The sequence below is a fragment of the Ixodes scapularis genome, unplaced genomic scaffold, assembly GCF_016920785.2.
Source record: "Ixodes scapularis isolate PalLabHiFi unplaced genomic scaffold, ASM1692078v2 PGA_scaffold0__279_contigs__length_252992795, whole genome shotgun sequence".
NCBI lineage: Eukaryota > Metazoa > Arthropoda > Arachnida > Ixodida > Ixodidae > Ixodes > Ixodes scapularis.
Window position 1 is genome coordinate 176,681,934 of NW_024609835.1, and position 13,378 is coordinate 176,695,311.

At 47.8% G+C, this 13,378-nt stretch overlaps 1 protein-coding gene and 1 long non-coding RNA gene across 2 annotated transcripts; one reads left to right on the forward strand and one right to left on the reverse strand.

Moving 5' to 3' along the window:
• Positions 1-2,567: 2,567 nt before the first annotated feature.
• Positions 2,568-4,623, reverse strand: LOC121047094. The gene is made up of 4 exons (XM_042293552.1): positions 4,523-4,623; positions 4,266-4,368; positions 3,343-3,631; positions 2,568-3,259 (listed from the first exon to the last, which is right to left on the reverse strand). Exons 1-4 carry the CDS (start codon positions 4,621-4,623, stop codon positions 2,568-2,570), a joined length of 1,185 nt encoding a protein of 394 aa, XP_042149486.1.
• Positions 4,624-7,346: 2,723 nt separating this feature from the next.
• LOC121833502 lies at positions 7,347-9,463 on the forward strand. Its single transcript, XR_006076735.1, has 3 exons — positions 7,347-7,362; positions 9,265-9,308; positions 9,423-9,463. It is a non-coding gene; the product is annotated as an uncharacterized LOC121833502 (long non-coding RNA).
• The last annotated feature ends 3,915 nt before the right edge of the window (positions 9,464-13,378 follow it).

The window sequence follows — 13,378 nt, forward strand, 5'->3', positions numbered from 1 at the left end:
CATGGTTTTAGACCTAACCGAAGCTGCGAGAGTGCCCTTGCTACTGTCGCACACTATGTGAGTAACAATATGGACAACCGTACGCCGACAGACTTGGCCCAACTGGATCTGTGCAATGCTTTCGACACTTTGGACCACTCCATCCTCCTTCAGAAAATTGCACAGCACGGGGTGTGCGGCTCCCTACTACTTTGGTTGAGCCACCTTCTAACTGGCCGTACTCAGCGCTTGCTGTTTCATGGCGAGGTCTCTGACAACTTCACTGTCACCTTTGGGGTACCCCAGGGCTCAGTTTTGGGGCCCACCATCTTTCTATTTTACGTCAACGACATGCCTACATCTAGCGAATGTCTGCTTGTCCAATACGCAGATCACACCACTATTCTGGCCCCAGTAACATCGCCCCTCGTTGTGTCGGGCGTCCAGGACTTCCTGGACCAGATCGGCTGCTGGGCTAAAATCAACAACCTCCCGATAAGCCAGCTGGCTTATCGGGAAGTGCTGTAATGCGCATCACCAACAGTCGTTCTGTTTCACTCCCAGCTTACTCCCTGTCAGGTGCTCCGAATGCCGTCGTTCAGTCGCTTCCTATCCTGGGAGTTGTCTTCTCTTCTTCTCTTGACTTCTCTCAGCACATCACCAGCACTGTCTCAAAGGCACGCGAAACTCTCGGTTTTGTTACCCGCGTATCAAGGGCCTTGGGGCCTGAAACGTTTCGTGCACTGTATACTGCCTTGTTGTTGCCTAGGATCGAGTACTGCTGCTCTGTATGGTGCCCTTTTCAGGCCCACCTGGTGGACAGACTAGAGGGCATGCAACGTCGGGCCACCCGGACTCTCTACTTTCGCATGCTGGGCCGGCGTGCCCCTCCACCCCCGTACGAGGCTCGGCTTAAGGCTCTTAGGTGGCAGAGTCTCCGGCACCGCCGGACTGTGTCGGCTGCTCGACGGGTCTATGGTAGGTACTCCCCTTGGTTCCTACATCCGAATAGGGAAGCGATTCGGCCAGCCAGACACACAGCTTGCACGTACTGTGTGCCATACCAACTCTGCGCTCCCGACCGCCCTTAGGGACTTTTTGGCCGCCCCCTTGTCTGTTCGTTCCCCCCTCCCTGCCGACCGGACAGAATCAGCCACCCTCCAACGCGCATTCTCGCGATCCCTTCTCTAGCGTGTAGATATGTTATCATTTTTTTGTTATGTTTTTGTCCTTGCTTTTTCCTGCCCCGGGTGGTTGGCTAGCAGACGCACAAGCGTACGGGCTTTCGCCTTTCTGTTCTAGCTGAGCAAGCCACCCGGGATAAAACTTCTTTGCATATAAAGGTTATTATTATTATTACATGTTTAGCAGTGCCAATGCTACCCGAACACCACCTTTTTTATGTCAGTATTGTTTTTTTATTTTTTAGATGGTGATACCCCGGTCCCCCTACTGGCACTGCTGCAGAAGAACAAGCAGTACCTAAGAGGTTTGTGGCCAGACGATAGAAATTTACAAGAAAGCGGTCCTGCACAAACCGCTTGAACGAGTGCAGCGAGGATATGTGTTTCTCTGCTGTAAAAGTTTATAAAAATGTTTGTGTTGAGAACATACAGTGCCATTCCAAATAGTTTGCAAGAGCGTGTTTGAACATACTATGTTGTAATCTGAATGCTAAAATAAATTAGTGTGCAATGCTTTTAAGCAGAATTATCTTTATTCAGAAGTTTCACAGGCATTCTTCTCGCAATCTAATCACAACTCACATTTCTTGTCTTCAAGGGGTAACTCTGCTCAATTACAAACAATTCAGGATGATGGCTGATTATTCGAGAAATAAGGAAATGGAATAGTAGTTCTCTTGCAAAGAATAAAAAACCAAATATCAAATCTCATACCATATACCAAATATTTTTACCACAAGCTCAGATGTTTGCAATAAATGCAAAAACAACCGTGATCAACTACAGCTGTCGGGTCATAATGATGTTACCGCCTATACAGGGACCGGCTTTTCACATTCCGTTCTGTAACATAGGCTTCACAGCAAACATCGGCGACATACTCTTTGCAAAAATGTTTTCATCAGCAAAATAGTCGTTTTTTTGCTCAAGAAAGCTGTACACAGTGGCTACTAATGTGGAAAGATCACCTAGAAAACACAGGTAATTATCAGGGAAATCATCAGAAAGTTGACTAAATCAGGAAAGATGACCCATAAAAGATGCACGGCGGTGTGCGATGACACCTGAGAGTCGCGCATCAGCACGGCCATGCAAACTAATATCGTCCGAAACATCACGAAGCAGCTCAAGCCACCACCTAGTTAAAAGGAAAGAGTTGCTATTGGTTCGTTTGACCAGTAGTAGACCAAATAGTACTTTTTTGGTTTAAGAAACACTAATCCAATCGAATTAATGGCCGGGGCATTTAACTAAGATAGAAAAAACCTGGAAAAGTTAGGGACTCTGAAAGAGGTAATTCGGTAGACACCTTGTACACAGCATGGCACGTTGTTTCTCTGAGACCCTAGATGAAGCAGAGTTGATATTCAGTCATGCGATAGGCCGGCTTCGAGCAGCCACACTTTAAAGAAATCTCTCTGGTGCAAGGATTGGTGCCGAGAGGTTTGTCAGACCTGCCGCAATCATCATGATGTCGTCTAGAAGGGGCACCATGTTCCATGTGACCTTTGTGCTCAAGATCTTAAATATCTTCATGCGTTGAATGACACGTTCGACGTACCCCCTTGCAGACGCAATTCTCTGGGTGTCCAGAGCATCTGTGCGGCTCATCTGCTTCCGTTGTTTTTTGAACGGTGGCCGAATTACTTTAATCAGTCTGTCCTCGCAGATTTGGTCAATTAAAAAGCCCCGGTCAACCATGACGTTGTCAATTACCGGAAGCAGCAGGTCGACCACCCCGCTTTCCTCAAAGATGTGTTTATACGAGGCTCGACCCCCATACCCTGCACTGATATGAGCGATCAGACCCCCCGGGGTTACACTCACCATATATTTACAAGTGAACCCTTTCTTGTAAAAAGAATACATCCGCAATTCACATTTGAGACACCTTGGCTGTGCGACGGGAACCTCAGTGCAGTCAAGCACGAGACGGACGTTCTGATATTTGTCAAAAGAGGTGGGCACCTTCATGAGTGTTTCGCTCTTTGATGGGAGCACTAGCACCGAGGACAAAACTTTGCCCAAAATGGGTATCAGAGTAACTAGCACGTCCGTGCACTTAGTCACTGTGCAGCCAGAAATGTTGTAGAAGTGTTATGTTTCATCTTCATCATGCATACGACCAATCTCTCCTTTAGGGACATATGGTGCCTTGCAGTGATTTCGTAATATTTGCCAGCACATGCGGTCAGTGTCTCCAGCAGCTCCATCGAAGTGAGGCCTGTCAATGTATTTATGTTTTCTGCTGACAGGATATCAGTGAATCTCCGTCCAAAATCCCCAGTGTAAACTTCCACAGCTTTGTCAACATAACTGTTTGTGGACAATGCTGTCTGTTGAGCTTTAGCTGCGTGGTTGAAGGTGGCCAGCACACACGCTGCTTCCATGTCGGCTTCTGTGTATCCAAGAGCTCTGCTACTGGAATGTAAATCCTCGTCTTCTCTGGCAAGACTTCCGCAGTGGGCCTGGGATGAGAAGTGATGCACAACGGTAGATAAGGATACATTAAAAATATTGGAGGGAATAAGGTTTATAAAACAGTTATGTTGAAGGCAGTTCAAAACATTTTCTTGGATTTCATTCGCTAAATGATCCTTAGGCATTATGATGCTGCCGCAAAATTTTCTGGAACCGTACGTTTGAAAAGTTCGCCTATTTTCGAACTTTCGACAATGTTCAAACCCTTCAACGTACTGTGATCAAATAAACTTTCAAACCAGCAAAGTTAAACATTGAGTTGATTAAACCACACGGTTGTGTTCAGAATCTACTACAGTGGGTTATATGACGTGACAACACGGGCTGATCCTGAATGCGAGTAGGTTTATGGACGGCAAGGTACAAAATGTTAAACTTGGAGCAAACTGTGTCAATTATGGAACACTGCCCACATCAGATGTACCCTCCACAGGATGCCACTGGGAGTGAGCACCCCGCTTCGAGAGCTGATAATGTGTCAAATCGTTTTCCACCGATCTACTGCCGATTGTGAGAGCTGCAACCATAGCTAGAATAAATGATTTTTGAAACCTTACCCATGCCAAAAGCTTGCCATAGTGTCAGGGTCAACATGTCAAGCAAGAATACAATAATACCAACCTTGGTGTTAACATGGCCAAACGTGGCCAGGAGATGTGCCACCTCCATCTCAACTGGTGTGACGGCACCCCCAAAGCTGCTGTTGTGATCCAGGTCCTCATCTCTATAAGGAACATTTTTGCAGTTTTTACAGTTGACCTAAAATGGGAAGTGAGTGATGTATAGGTGTAGATAAGTACCACTAACGTTTCCAGAGACTTTTCCACGCTCTTGCAGGCACAGATGGGCCCTGATGAGGGCAGCAATGTACTACTTACATGTATGCGCAGTTGCGCTGCCTGGGCAGCCTCGGCACGGCGCTGTTGTCTCTCCGACCTTGATGCACGCAGCCTTTGCGCTCGAGCCAACTTGTGTGCATCGTGCATCGAGAGCACAGGGAGACGTTCGCTTGGCACTGCTGTCCTTTTTAGTCGTCGCTTCGCACACGTTACACCTGCGCCAGAGTAACATTGCATTTAGCGCAGTAAACGCCAGCTGAGAAACGAGCAGCCAAATTTTTGGAAGCACGGAGATTCACGAGGCTGGAGGTGCTTTGAATTTTGCATGATTCTGGCCCAAGCCTTGGAAACAGCAGGGAGTTGAGGTTACTGAATTTGTGCAGTTCGCTAACGCTAAGTTGTGCAGACGTCAGCGAACTTGTACTCTGCAGGTACGCCGGAAAACCTTTCCCGATATCTTATAAAGTTATAATCGCAAAAATTATGCCTGTTTCAACGCACTCAACGCTCGGCAGATAAAGTGAATGAAGGCGGCGACAGGCGCCGAGTTCGATCCTCTAGTACGAGCGTCTCGTGTCGCGCCCTGGTCTTGCTTCCAAGTTCCGCGCGTTTGCTTCTCGCCAAATGCGTTCCGATAGCACTATGTGCACCACAACTATCCTAGCCCTTTCAGAGACGCGGCCAACGCGGCTGCGAGAACTAGCGCGTTACAGTAACGTTACAGTTACAGTCTGTGTCATCTGCCGTTCCGTTTCCTAGTACTGATAATTACGATCGAATAATAAAGCACTTACCAGGTAAGAAGTAGTCACTCTCATGAAAGTGTTTCGAGCAGACGGTTATCGTCCTCGACACTTTCTTTCCAATCCTTACTTTGGCGACCCAAAGCCTGCGACGATGTGTTGGCGTAAGGGGAGATCCAGAGGCTTCGTCTGCTCCCGGGAAGCGATGGAATGATACTGCAGTGTCTTTCCACCGCGCCGACGAGCACTGGGGAACACAACAGAACTCCTTCGACGTTTTCCCCTTGGTTTCGGATGCCTTTGCGAGCTACGGCGTACAACGTGCCACACGCGAGAACAGTAAACAATGTAGCACGAGCAGACGACACTGCCGGCGCTGGCGGCAAGGCGCGGCCACCTTGCGGTACATTGTAGTAGGTGCGGCTGTGTTCCCCTGTTCAATGAGTTGACGATCTTGGCGCGCAACAAAAACAAGACTGCCCGGGAGATTGATGAGGCCTTTTATATTTTATCAAGGGGGGAGGAAGAATGCGTCAGTGCTCCGTCGGTTAACTTGGGGGCTGACGAAGTGTTTTTTATCAAGAACTGTGGCAGACGTGTGTGAAAGTGGTATGGCGTGGTAGTGTCTTGTTTTATCGGGTTCCCTCCTTTTTATTGGCTTCTGTGTTTTTTCCTCTCCACACCCAGTGTTTACTTTCTGGTTCGCTTGAAAATAAACATTCAGTTGTTAGTCAGCGCTGTGTTTGTGCACTTCTTCTACTCGTCCTTCGTCGGTTTTTCCTGCGCTGTTCCCACCTATTAAGGTCCCAAAACAACCTGGACCGACAGGTTCGGCGTTCCGCCGCTAGGTGCCGTCCGCGGTCGTCACCGTCACACTCCCCACCCACCCCGAAGGTCCCTCTACCCTCCCCCGTTCCCCGCTCCCCCGCAGCCAAAATGGCGGCCCCGGACAGGACCTTTAGCGATGGCTCGACGGGAACATCATTGACTTTGGCCGATATCCTCGGTTTTCTGAAGTGCGAGGTTTCATCGAGGTGTTTTACAGAAGGCGAGAAGCTTCTCGAAAGTCGGTCATGTAGTGCTCGCTGGCGCTACGCAACGAAGCGTGGAAAAAGTGAAAGTGTGCGGCCTCTGCCTCCAGACGTCGGGGCTCCAGGCAGATCCCTATCAGATTGGGATAGAACTAGAAATCGCCCGAAAGAAAGTCGTGCAAATAACCAGCGATTGTTCCTGCGTGGCCGGACAGTCTAAAAAGTGTAAGCACACGACAGCGCTGCTGCTGCATTGCTACAGGTAAGTTGCAAATTTAAAGTACGCTAACCTCCGCTGTGCGCCTCAAATAGTGTTTGGCGTTAAAGCACGTAGGCAGCCAAATAATCTCAGTATTTGCAATCGGACATTACGAATCGAGTCAGGTGGACGTTAATGATGGATTGAGCGGTCGGGCATGTGCGGCGCGCTTCCCGAGTGATAACCTAGCCTGAGTAATCCATCGGCGGAACAACATTTAACTAAGAGAGACTGCACGAAGGTGCGGTTTTTAATTGACCGCACAAAACGATCGGAACTGTGAGTCTTTCAAATGCTACATTAGAAACGACATATTCTGTTGTCCTCTACACTTGGCAGTCTCGTGAAAGTATTCCAATGAATTAAAATCAAGGCGACGTGACTAAGATGCAACTGAGTCCGTTGTACTGCTACTTCATATAATTCCTCTTGCTTTGATCTAATGTTTCGCACTTGCTGTCGACACTGACCAAGCAAGATTGTGCTGGCGTCCAGGAAGAAATGCAACCCTTCAAAGGAGGCGGAAAATATTTGAACTTACGATTACGCCCACGGTTTTCTTAGAACTATAGTCATGTTTGTGTTTTTGTGCAACTGCAGTACTAAGTATGTCTGAATAGTACTGCAGGACAGGACTATCCTCTCTTCCGACTTCAGCTGCACCGACCTAGCCTGCGAGTGGTCAGCACGACAAAAGGACGTCAAAGAAATGTACCACCCCGTGCCACTTAAAGAATTCTGCCACGTGAAGTCTGTCGCAACTGTGGAGCTGACCAAGAGCGAGCTTGCTGCCTTCTCAGCCAGTCTGCGAAGGGCGTGTCCAGACTCTGCCTTGGAGGAACATCGGTGGGAATGCATGCCAATCCGCTTTTTACATATGGTAGCATCTATATGAATTGTCACTTTGAGTGGTCGATGCTGTGTGCGTCTGTGCTTGAGTATGTAACCTTATGTCATTGCATAACCTTGCATGGTCATAAAACCTTATGTGATCACACAACCTTGCGTGAAAGTGATTACATCTTTACATAATCACATAAACAGAAAGCTAGGAAAAATGTGCACTTTGCACACACATTGTCACGGCCTTACGGCTCCAAGGTCAGCTCAGCGTTCGTGCAGCGTCCCGATGGTAGATTACACTGCCAGTTACAAGCTGCGGCTACACCGGCTCTCCGCCACCACTAAGTAAACCCTGCACTCCTCTGAATTAGGACTGGACTAGTTAGGAACTTTATGGCCAAATCGAACAGACCTACGGTGTGAAATTCTAGAAGAATCGCTCACAGGTCCCCAATCTCGGTAGCCTCGGAGTGAAGTGGGTCACATTTCCTTAATGACGCCTTGAAGCTCGGACTTCGGTTACCGGGCCTATGGTGTAACACAAGTTGCTGGGCCCCATGCCTTGAGGTGTAGCCAAGACCGGGTCCATATCAAGAGCGAATGATGTTTTAGCGAACAGCGACAATTGAGCGAATCGACGTTTAGCGAATAACGGGGGCGCGCGTTAACCCATCCGCTCCGCTGTGCTTTACGCCGCTTCGTGGCGATAGTCTGCGGCGATAGTCTGCGGCGACAGTCTGCGGCGACAGTCTACGGCGGCTCATTACAAAAATGCGAACCCACTTGGCCCACCCATCCGACTATTCGCTAAAGTGTCGTTCAGTGAAACGTGGGCGTTCGCTAAAATGTCATTCGATTAAGTGAGTGCCTCCCAGCCAAGACGACGTGCTCCAGCTGAATGGGAACGATTCGGCCCTCTCCTTGGAGCTCCACCCGCATACCCCTTTTTTTCTTTCCTCCCAGCGTTTTGCATCATCTTCTTCACTTATTCCACTCGAACCATACCCGTGACTTGACAGAGTTCGACAAGCTCAGCAAAACAATTATGACCAATGCAACCCTCGAAATCGTACCATGGAAATGAGTCTCGGAACTTTTTGTATTTGGCATGCCATTTCTACCTTTTTACAAAATGTCAATGGTAGTGACAGTATAAAAATATATGACTTGGTACCACTGCTCATAAACAGAATGCAGTTCAGTATAGCGCTGCACAGTAAACTGGCTCGTCCTGGCAGCCTTGTCAGTCAGCGCACCAAGAGTCACTCTGCCAAATTACCATAATTCTACACCACATTTTTTTGTTGAATATGTACCTACTACTTTCTCGCTGTTGGAAATTAACAACACATTCAGACAGTGTGTGTGTATCGATTTGTGGGTTATAAATAGATAGCCATAAATGTGATTTTCTCTTTAAGAATGCAAAAAAGAGAGCAGACCATTTTTGACAGACTGGTTGGTTGGTCATCATTGTGATATTAAAACAGCTGAACAAGACTGGGACAAAGAAACGACAACACAGTGCTGAGCGCTGTCTTCTGACTCGTCTTCTCTTTGTTCCTGTATTGTCGCGCTGTTTTAAAATCACAAAGGCAATTTTTCTTTTCTCACCGTCGCCAGAATCCGCCCTGCCCCAAGCAGTGCCTGGCACATTATGTCTCTTGCACCGCACTGAGTGAACACAAGCAGGAGTCGACGGTTGGATTGCGCTCAGTAACAGTCAATTCAATGGCAGACCTCGGGTTCTCGTTAGTAGCCAGTAGCAGAAATCAACAAATCGGAGCACAGCACATGCTCTTAGCATTGTCAACCAGGCAGATGGCTGTGTTCTTAGCTGTGTTCTAATTCACGAGTAAGATGTCCAAAAACAATAAAAGTTAAAGCCGCAATTTTTTTTTTCAGGAAGCGCTGAAGACGTCCTAGAGTTGCGACGTCTAACGAAGAAGGTACGGGAGCTTGCTTTTTTATCTTTGTTTACTTGTTAGCCGTCACATGTTTAACAGTGCCGATGCTACCCGAACACCACCTTTTTGATGTCAGTATTGTTTTTTACTCTTTAGATGACGATACCCCAGTTCCCCTACTGGTACTGCTACAGAAGAACAAGCAACCCCTGTCGAACAAGAGTTGCAAAGAAATCCTCGGATGGGCTAAGCACCATGTATGGCTCTGACGAGGCATTGAAGAAAATAGAGGCCGCCACTCGGGGCCAAGCGTCTTCGTCCAAGTGGCACGATTATCGGAAAGGTGTGGTAACTGCTAGCATTGCGCATTCATGCTTCACCCGTGCCAGAACTTTTTTGCGGTCTGATGCTAGCGCCAACATACAGCCGTTCCTTAATTTAGTTTTAAGGACGTCCTCCGTCTTCACACCTGCCATGAAGGCAGGTGTGGAAAATGAGGGTAAAGCAAAGAAGGCTTATAGGGATTTCTCGGCAAGCCAAGGGCACTTAGATAGCCTCAAGGAAGTAGGCTTTAGCCTTTCAAAGGATGTGCCCATTCTGGGCTGCTCCCCTGATGGGGTTGTAACCTGTGCATGTGCCTGCTGTGAAGGTGAGGTAATTCTGCTGGAAGTTAAATGTCCCGTTAAGCTCGAAAACTCGTTCTCCAACTTCGAGAAGCGTGCCTTGAAGCGGGAATACAAAACGCAGGTAAATGTCCAAATGGGGATCATGGGCATCACTAAAGCTCATGTCTTCATTTGGACTGAAATAAAGGGAGAGACCAGCAAGGGAAAAAAAATCAGAGGCAGTTCGACAGGGGTATCTACTGTGTGAGCTTGCGTTTGAACAGTCACAGTTTGAGGAGCTTTGTGGCCAAATGATAACAATCTACAAGAAGGCGGTCCTGCACAAACTGCTTGAACGTGTTTAGCGAGGCTCTGCATATCTCTACTGTAAAAAGTGTATATAAATGTGTCTTGTGTCTGTTGAGTACATACAGTGTCATTTCAAATAATTCTGTGTGCATTCTCTTGCATAGTCGTCCGCAATTTGAGTGTGCGCAGGCGTCCGTTGACCGGTCGATACTTCCAGTTCCAGCTAGCGGCACTTTCACGAACCACAGAGAGCAAGCGCCTGCGCAGAAACAATGGATGCACGGTTACAATAGTGTGTATATCACCGCCATCCTTAAACTGTGATACCACCCGCGGCGCTTTTTTTTTTGATAGTTGGAAAAGCTGGTTGTGATAAGCAATCTGCAGTGGACTGCGCTTTTTCAACGTCAAATTCCGCTGAGCGGTTTGTGCATTTCGGCATGATTGCCATGTGTGGATCACGCCGAAACACGCAAAATGCACAGCGGAATTAGCTGTTCGGAAAGCGCATTCATTGGCAGATTGCTTATCACGACCAAGTTTTAACACTACAAAAAAATTAAGAAATAGAAACACCACGGGTGGTATTACAATTCAAGAAAGGGGGTGAAACACACTATCATAACAATGCATCCGTTTTTTGTGCGCAGGCGCTTACTCTCTCCGTGATTCATGGAAGTGCCGCTAGCTGGAGGTGGCAGTATCGCAGCACATTTTGTCAATGTCTCCAGCAGTTCCACTGAAACAAGACCTGTGAGAGCATTAATGTTTTGCGCCGACAGAACGTCGACAAACCTGGTTCTAGAATCACCAGAGCAAACTTCTACCGCTTTATTTACAAAAACTTCTGCGGAGGACAATTTTTGTGGCCGCATCTCTTTATTGTGATCTGGACAGCCGAACAAGACCAGTAGTCGTGCCGCTTCCATCTCGGCTGTTGTATACATGTCGCCAGTGCTGACGCCCTCATCCTCTCCCAAGTCATTTCAGAGCCGACCTGGGAAGTGATGTACAGTAAGATCCATGGAAACAGTCACATCAAGGCGTCTAAGAGAGATTTCTGCTTGACTTTGCTAAATTGTGATTATTTCACCATAATCACTAGTGTTCATAATACACAAGACGTGCAATATAAAGTACTCAGCGTGCAAAAAACGTCAGACAAGAAAAAAATGGGCAGACAGTACGAGCACTCAGTGCTCGCCCTGTCTGCTGCTTTTGTCTTACTTGCATGCTGTGTACTTCACATCTAGGGTTCCGGATTTTCGGATAAATCAGAAAAAAATCCGAAAAACACTCGCCGATACATTTTCCGTCAATTCGGATTTATCTGAAAAACTTTGAATTTCGAGGGCTGCCTTTGGGAACACCACAGCGGAGATTACATTCCTGACCAAAGCTTTCTTTATAGTGAATGCCTGCCAGACAAGTGCTTTTTGCGCAATCAATCTTTCTTCGTCCCATTCCGCGTTTGCTAGAGCTTCCCGCTTAGAGTGCTTTAATCCACCCTAGCATGCGTCGTGCACAGCAACGACAGACGATTGGCAAAGGCAACACCGATGCAGACATGCATGTCTTGGGGAGTGCCTGATCACCTCAGCACCCTCGTTCTTGAAGTCGGAAATGGGCGAGATATTACCAGAAAAGAAAGAACTGATGCCACCTGAGGTGCCTGCATAGGCCCATTTCTAAACAAAGCAAACTGATAGACCTGGCAGGCATTCAATGTGGAGAAAGAATTGTCCTGACTCATTGCTCGCATGTATTAGTTCTCTTGTGCCTTGCAATGTGATATGCGATAAGTAATATTCCAAAAGGTTCCCTGGTCGCTCTGACTATTAAGACATGTAGAATGTGACTACCTTGGCGTTTGCGTGGCAAAATGTGGCCAGCAAATGTGCTATCTCCATTTCAAGCTGGTGTGTAGGCGTCCCTTGTATTGCTGTTGGAATCCGCATCTTTGTCTTGGCAGTGCTCTCGCACTTTTCGCAGGTGACCGGTGGGGGACAGAAAGGGGTTTATTAGGGGAGAGAAAAAAGCTGCTCCAATGACCTTGTCTTAACCTACTACTTTCTGTAAGGGAAAGGTAATAAGGAGGTAGAAAACTGCGCAATGATCTGGACTCTGTATAGCGTGATGTTCAGCGTCAGCACCTGTGAACATGCAAAGTGTGAATGAAGGTTGCAGTTCGGCACAGGCACAGTAGACGCATAGCCAATAGGGCATGCTCCCGGAACATTTGCAGAAAGGCCTTGGTTGCTCCCTCCACCATGACTTGCCTGTTTTCAGGCGCCACATCCAAACTGGGGTGCCGTAACCCTCTCCCAGCAGGTGTAGCAAAAGGAGTGTGTCCCCCACGGAAACAAAAAAACAGTTTGGGGAGAGGACTTGTGGTGTGGGTTCGGTGGACTCCGACCAATGACGCAGTCTGCAAGGAGTGAGGGCTTAACAGCTGACAGTGGGGGGGGGGGGGAGGGGGGCAGGCAACGTGGCATGTGAGGGTGGCAATGGACATCGACAAATGTAGCGATCTCCGGGGGACATGGGCTTAGCCACGGACACTGTCAGGAGGTAAGTGTGGGGGGTGGGGCAGCGGACACTGCCAAACTATGCGATCGCTGGGGACCATGGACCTAACATCTGACACTAAAAATATGTGAAATAAAGACAAGGGGATTCGTGCTGCTATGACCAAGTGCCAGCTGAGGGCATTGAATGCATCTAGAAAACATGGCTACCAGAAACGGCACTGATTTGCAGGGATTTGCTGTGACCAACAAGTTCTTTGAAGTCGGCTTCGTCAAGAATCCGTTTGGTGTTGTATGCGCAGTCTGCGTTTATCTCTGGTTTAATAGTGACGTGAACAGGGTGTATCCATGGCACATGTCTGTTGTGAGCATGATCTCTCCAGGAGGGAATATGCAAAGCTTCAGGCTCTGCTTTGTGAACGAGCCCTGCCAGTACACGCATTGCTCGCTGTGGTGTCATCAAAAAATCTGCGGATATGTCGTTCAATCGGTACAATGCTATCGAATTTCAACGAAATTTACTGGTAATTAGACAGATGCGGCCAATGCTTTCTGACACCACAGCTTATGGGAGGAATGATTCCTCATCCTGCACACAAACATTTCTTCTGGACGTCATGCATTGAAGGCACAGGGAGAAACTTGCTGGGCACTGCTGTCATTTTGAGAC

What these genes read in the sequence shown, in the direction of transcription:
- LOC121047094 (XM_042293552.1), bottom strand. Translation starts at nt 4,623, where the DNA reads ATGCACACAAGTTGGCTCGAGCGCAAAGGCTGCGTGCATCAAGGTCGG. An exon ending in TTGGCCATGTTAACACCAAG is followed by an intron (nt 3,632 to 4,265) that starts GTTGGTATTATT and finishes TTCTCATCCCAG; the next exon opens with GCCCACTGCGGAAGTCTTGC. An exon ending in GACACTGACCGCATGTGCTG is followed by an intron (nt 3,260 to 3,342) that starts GCAAATATTACG and finishes ATGAAACATAAC; the next exon opens with ACTTCTACAACATTTCTGGC.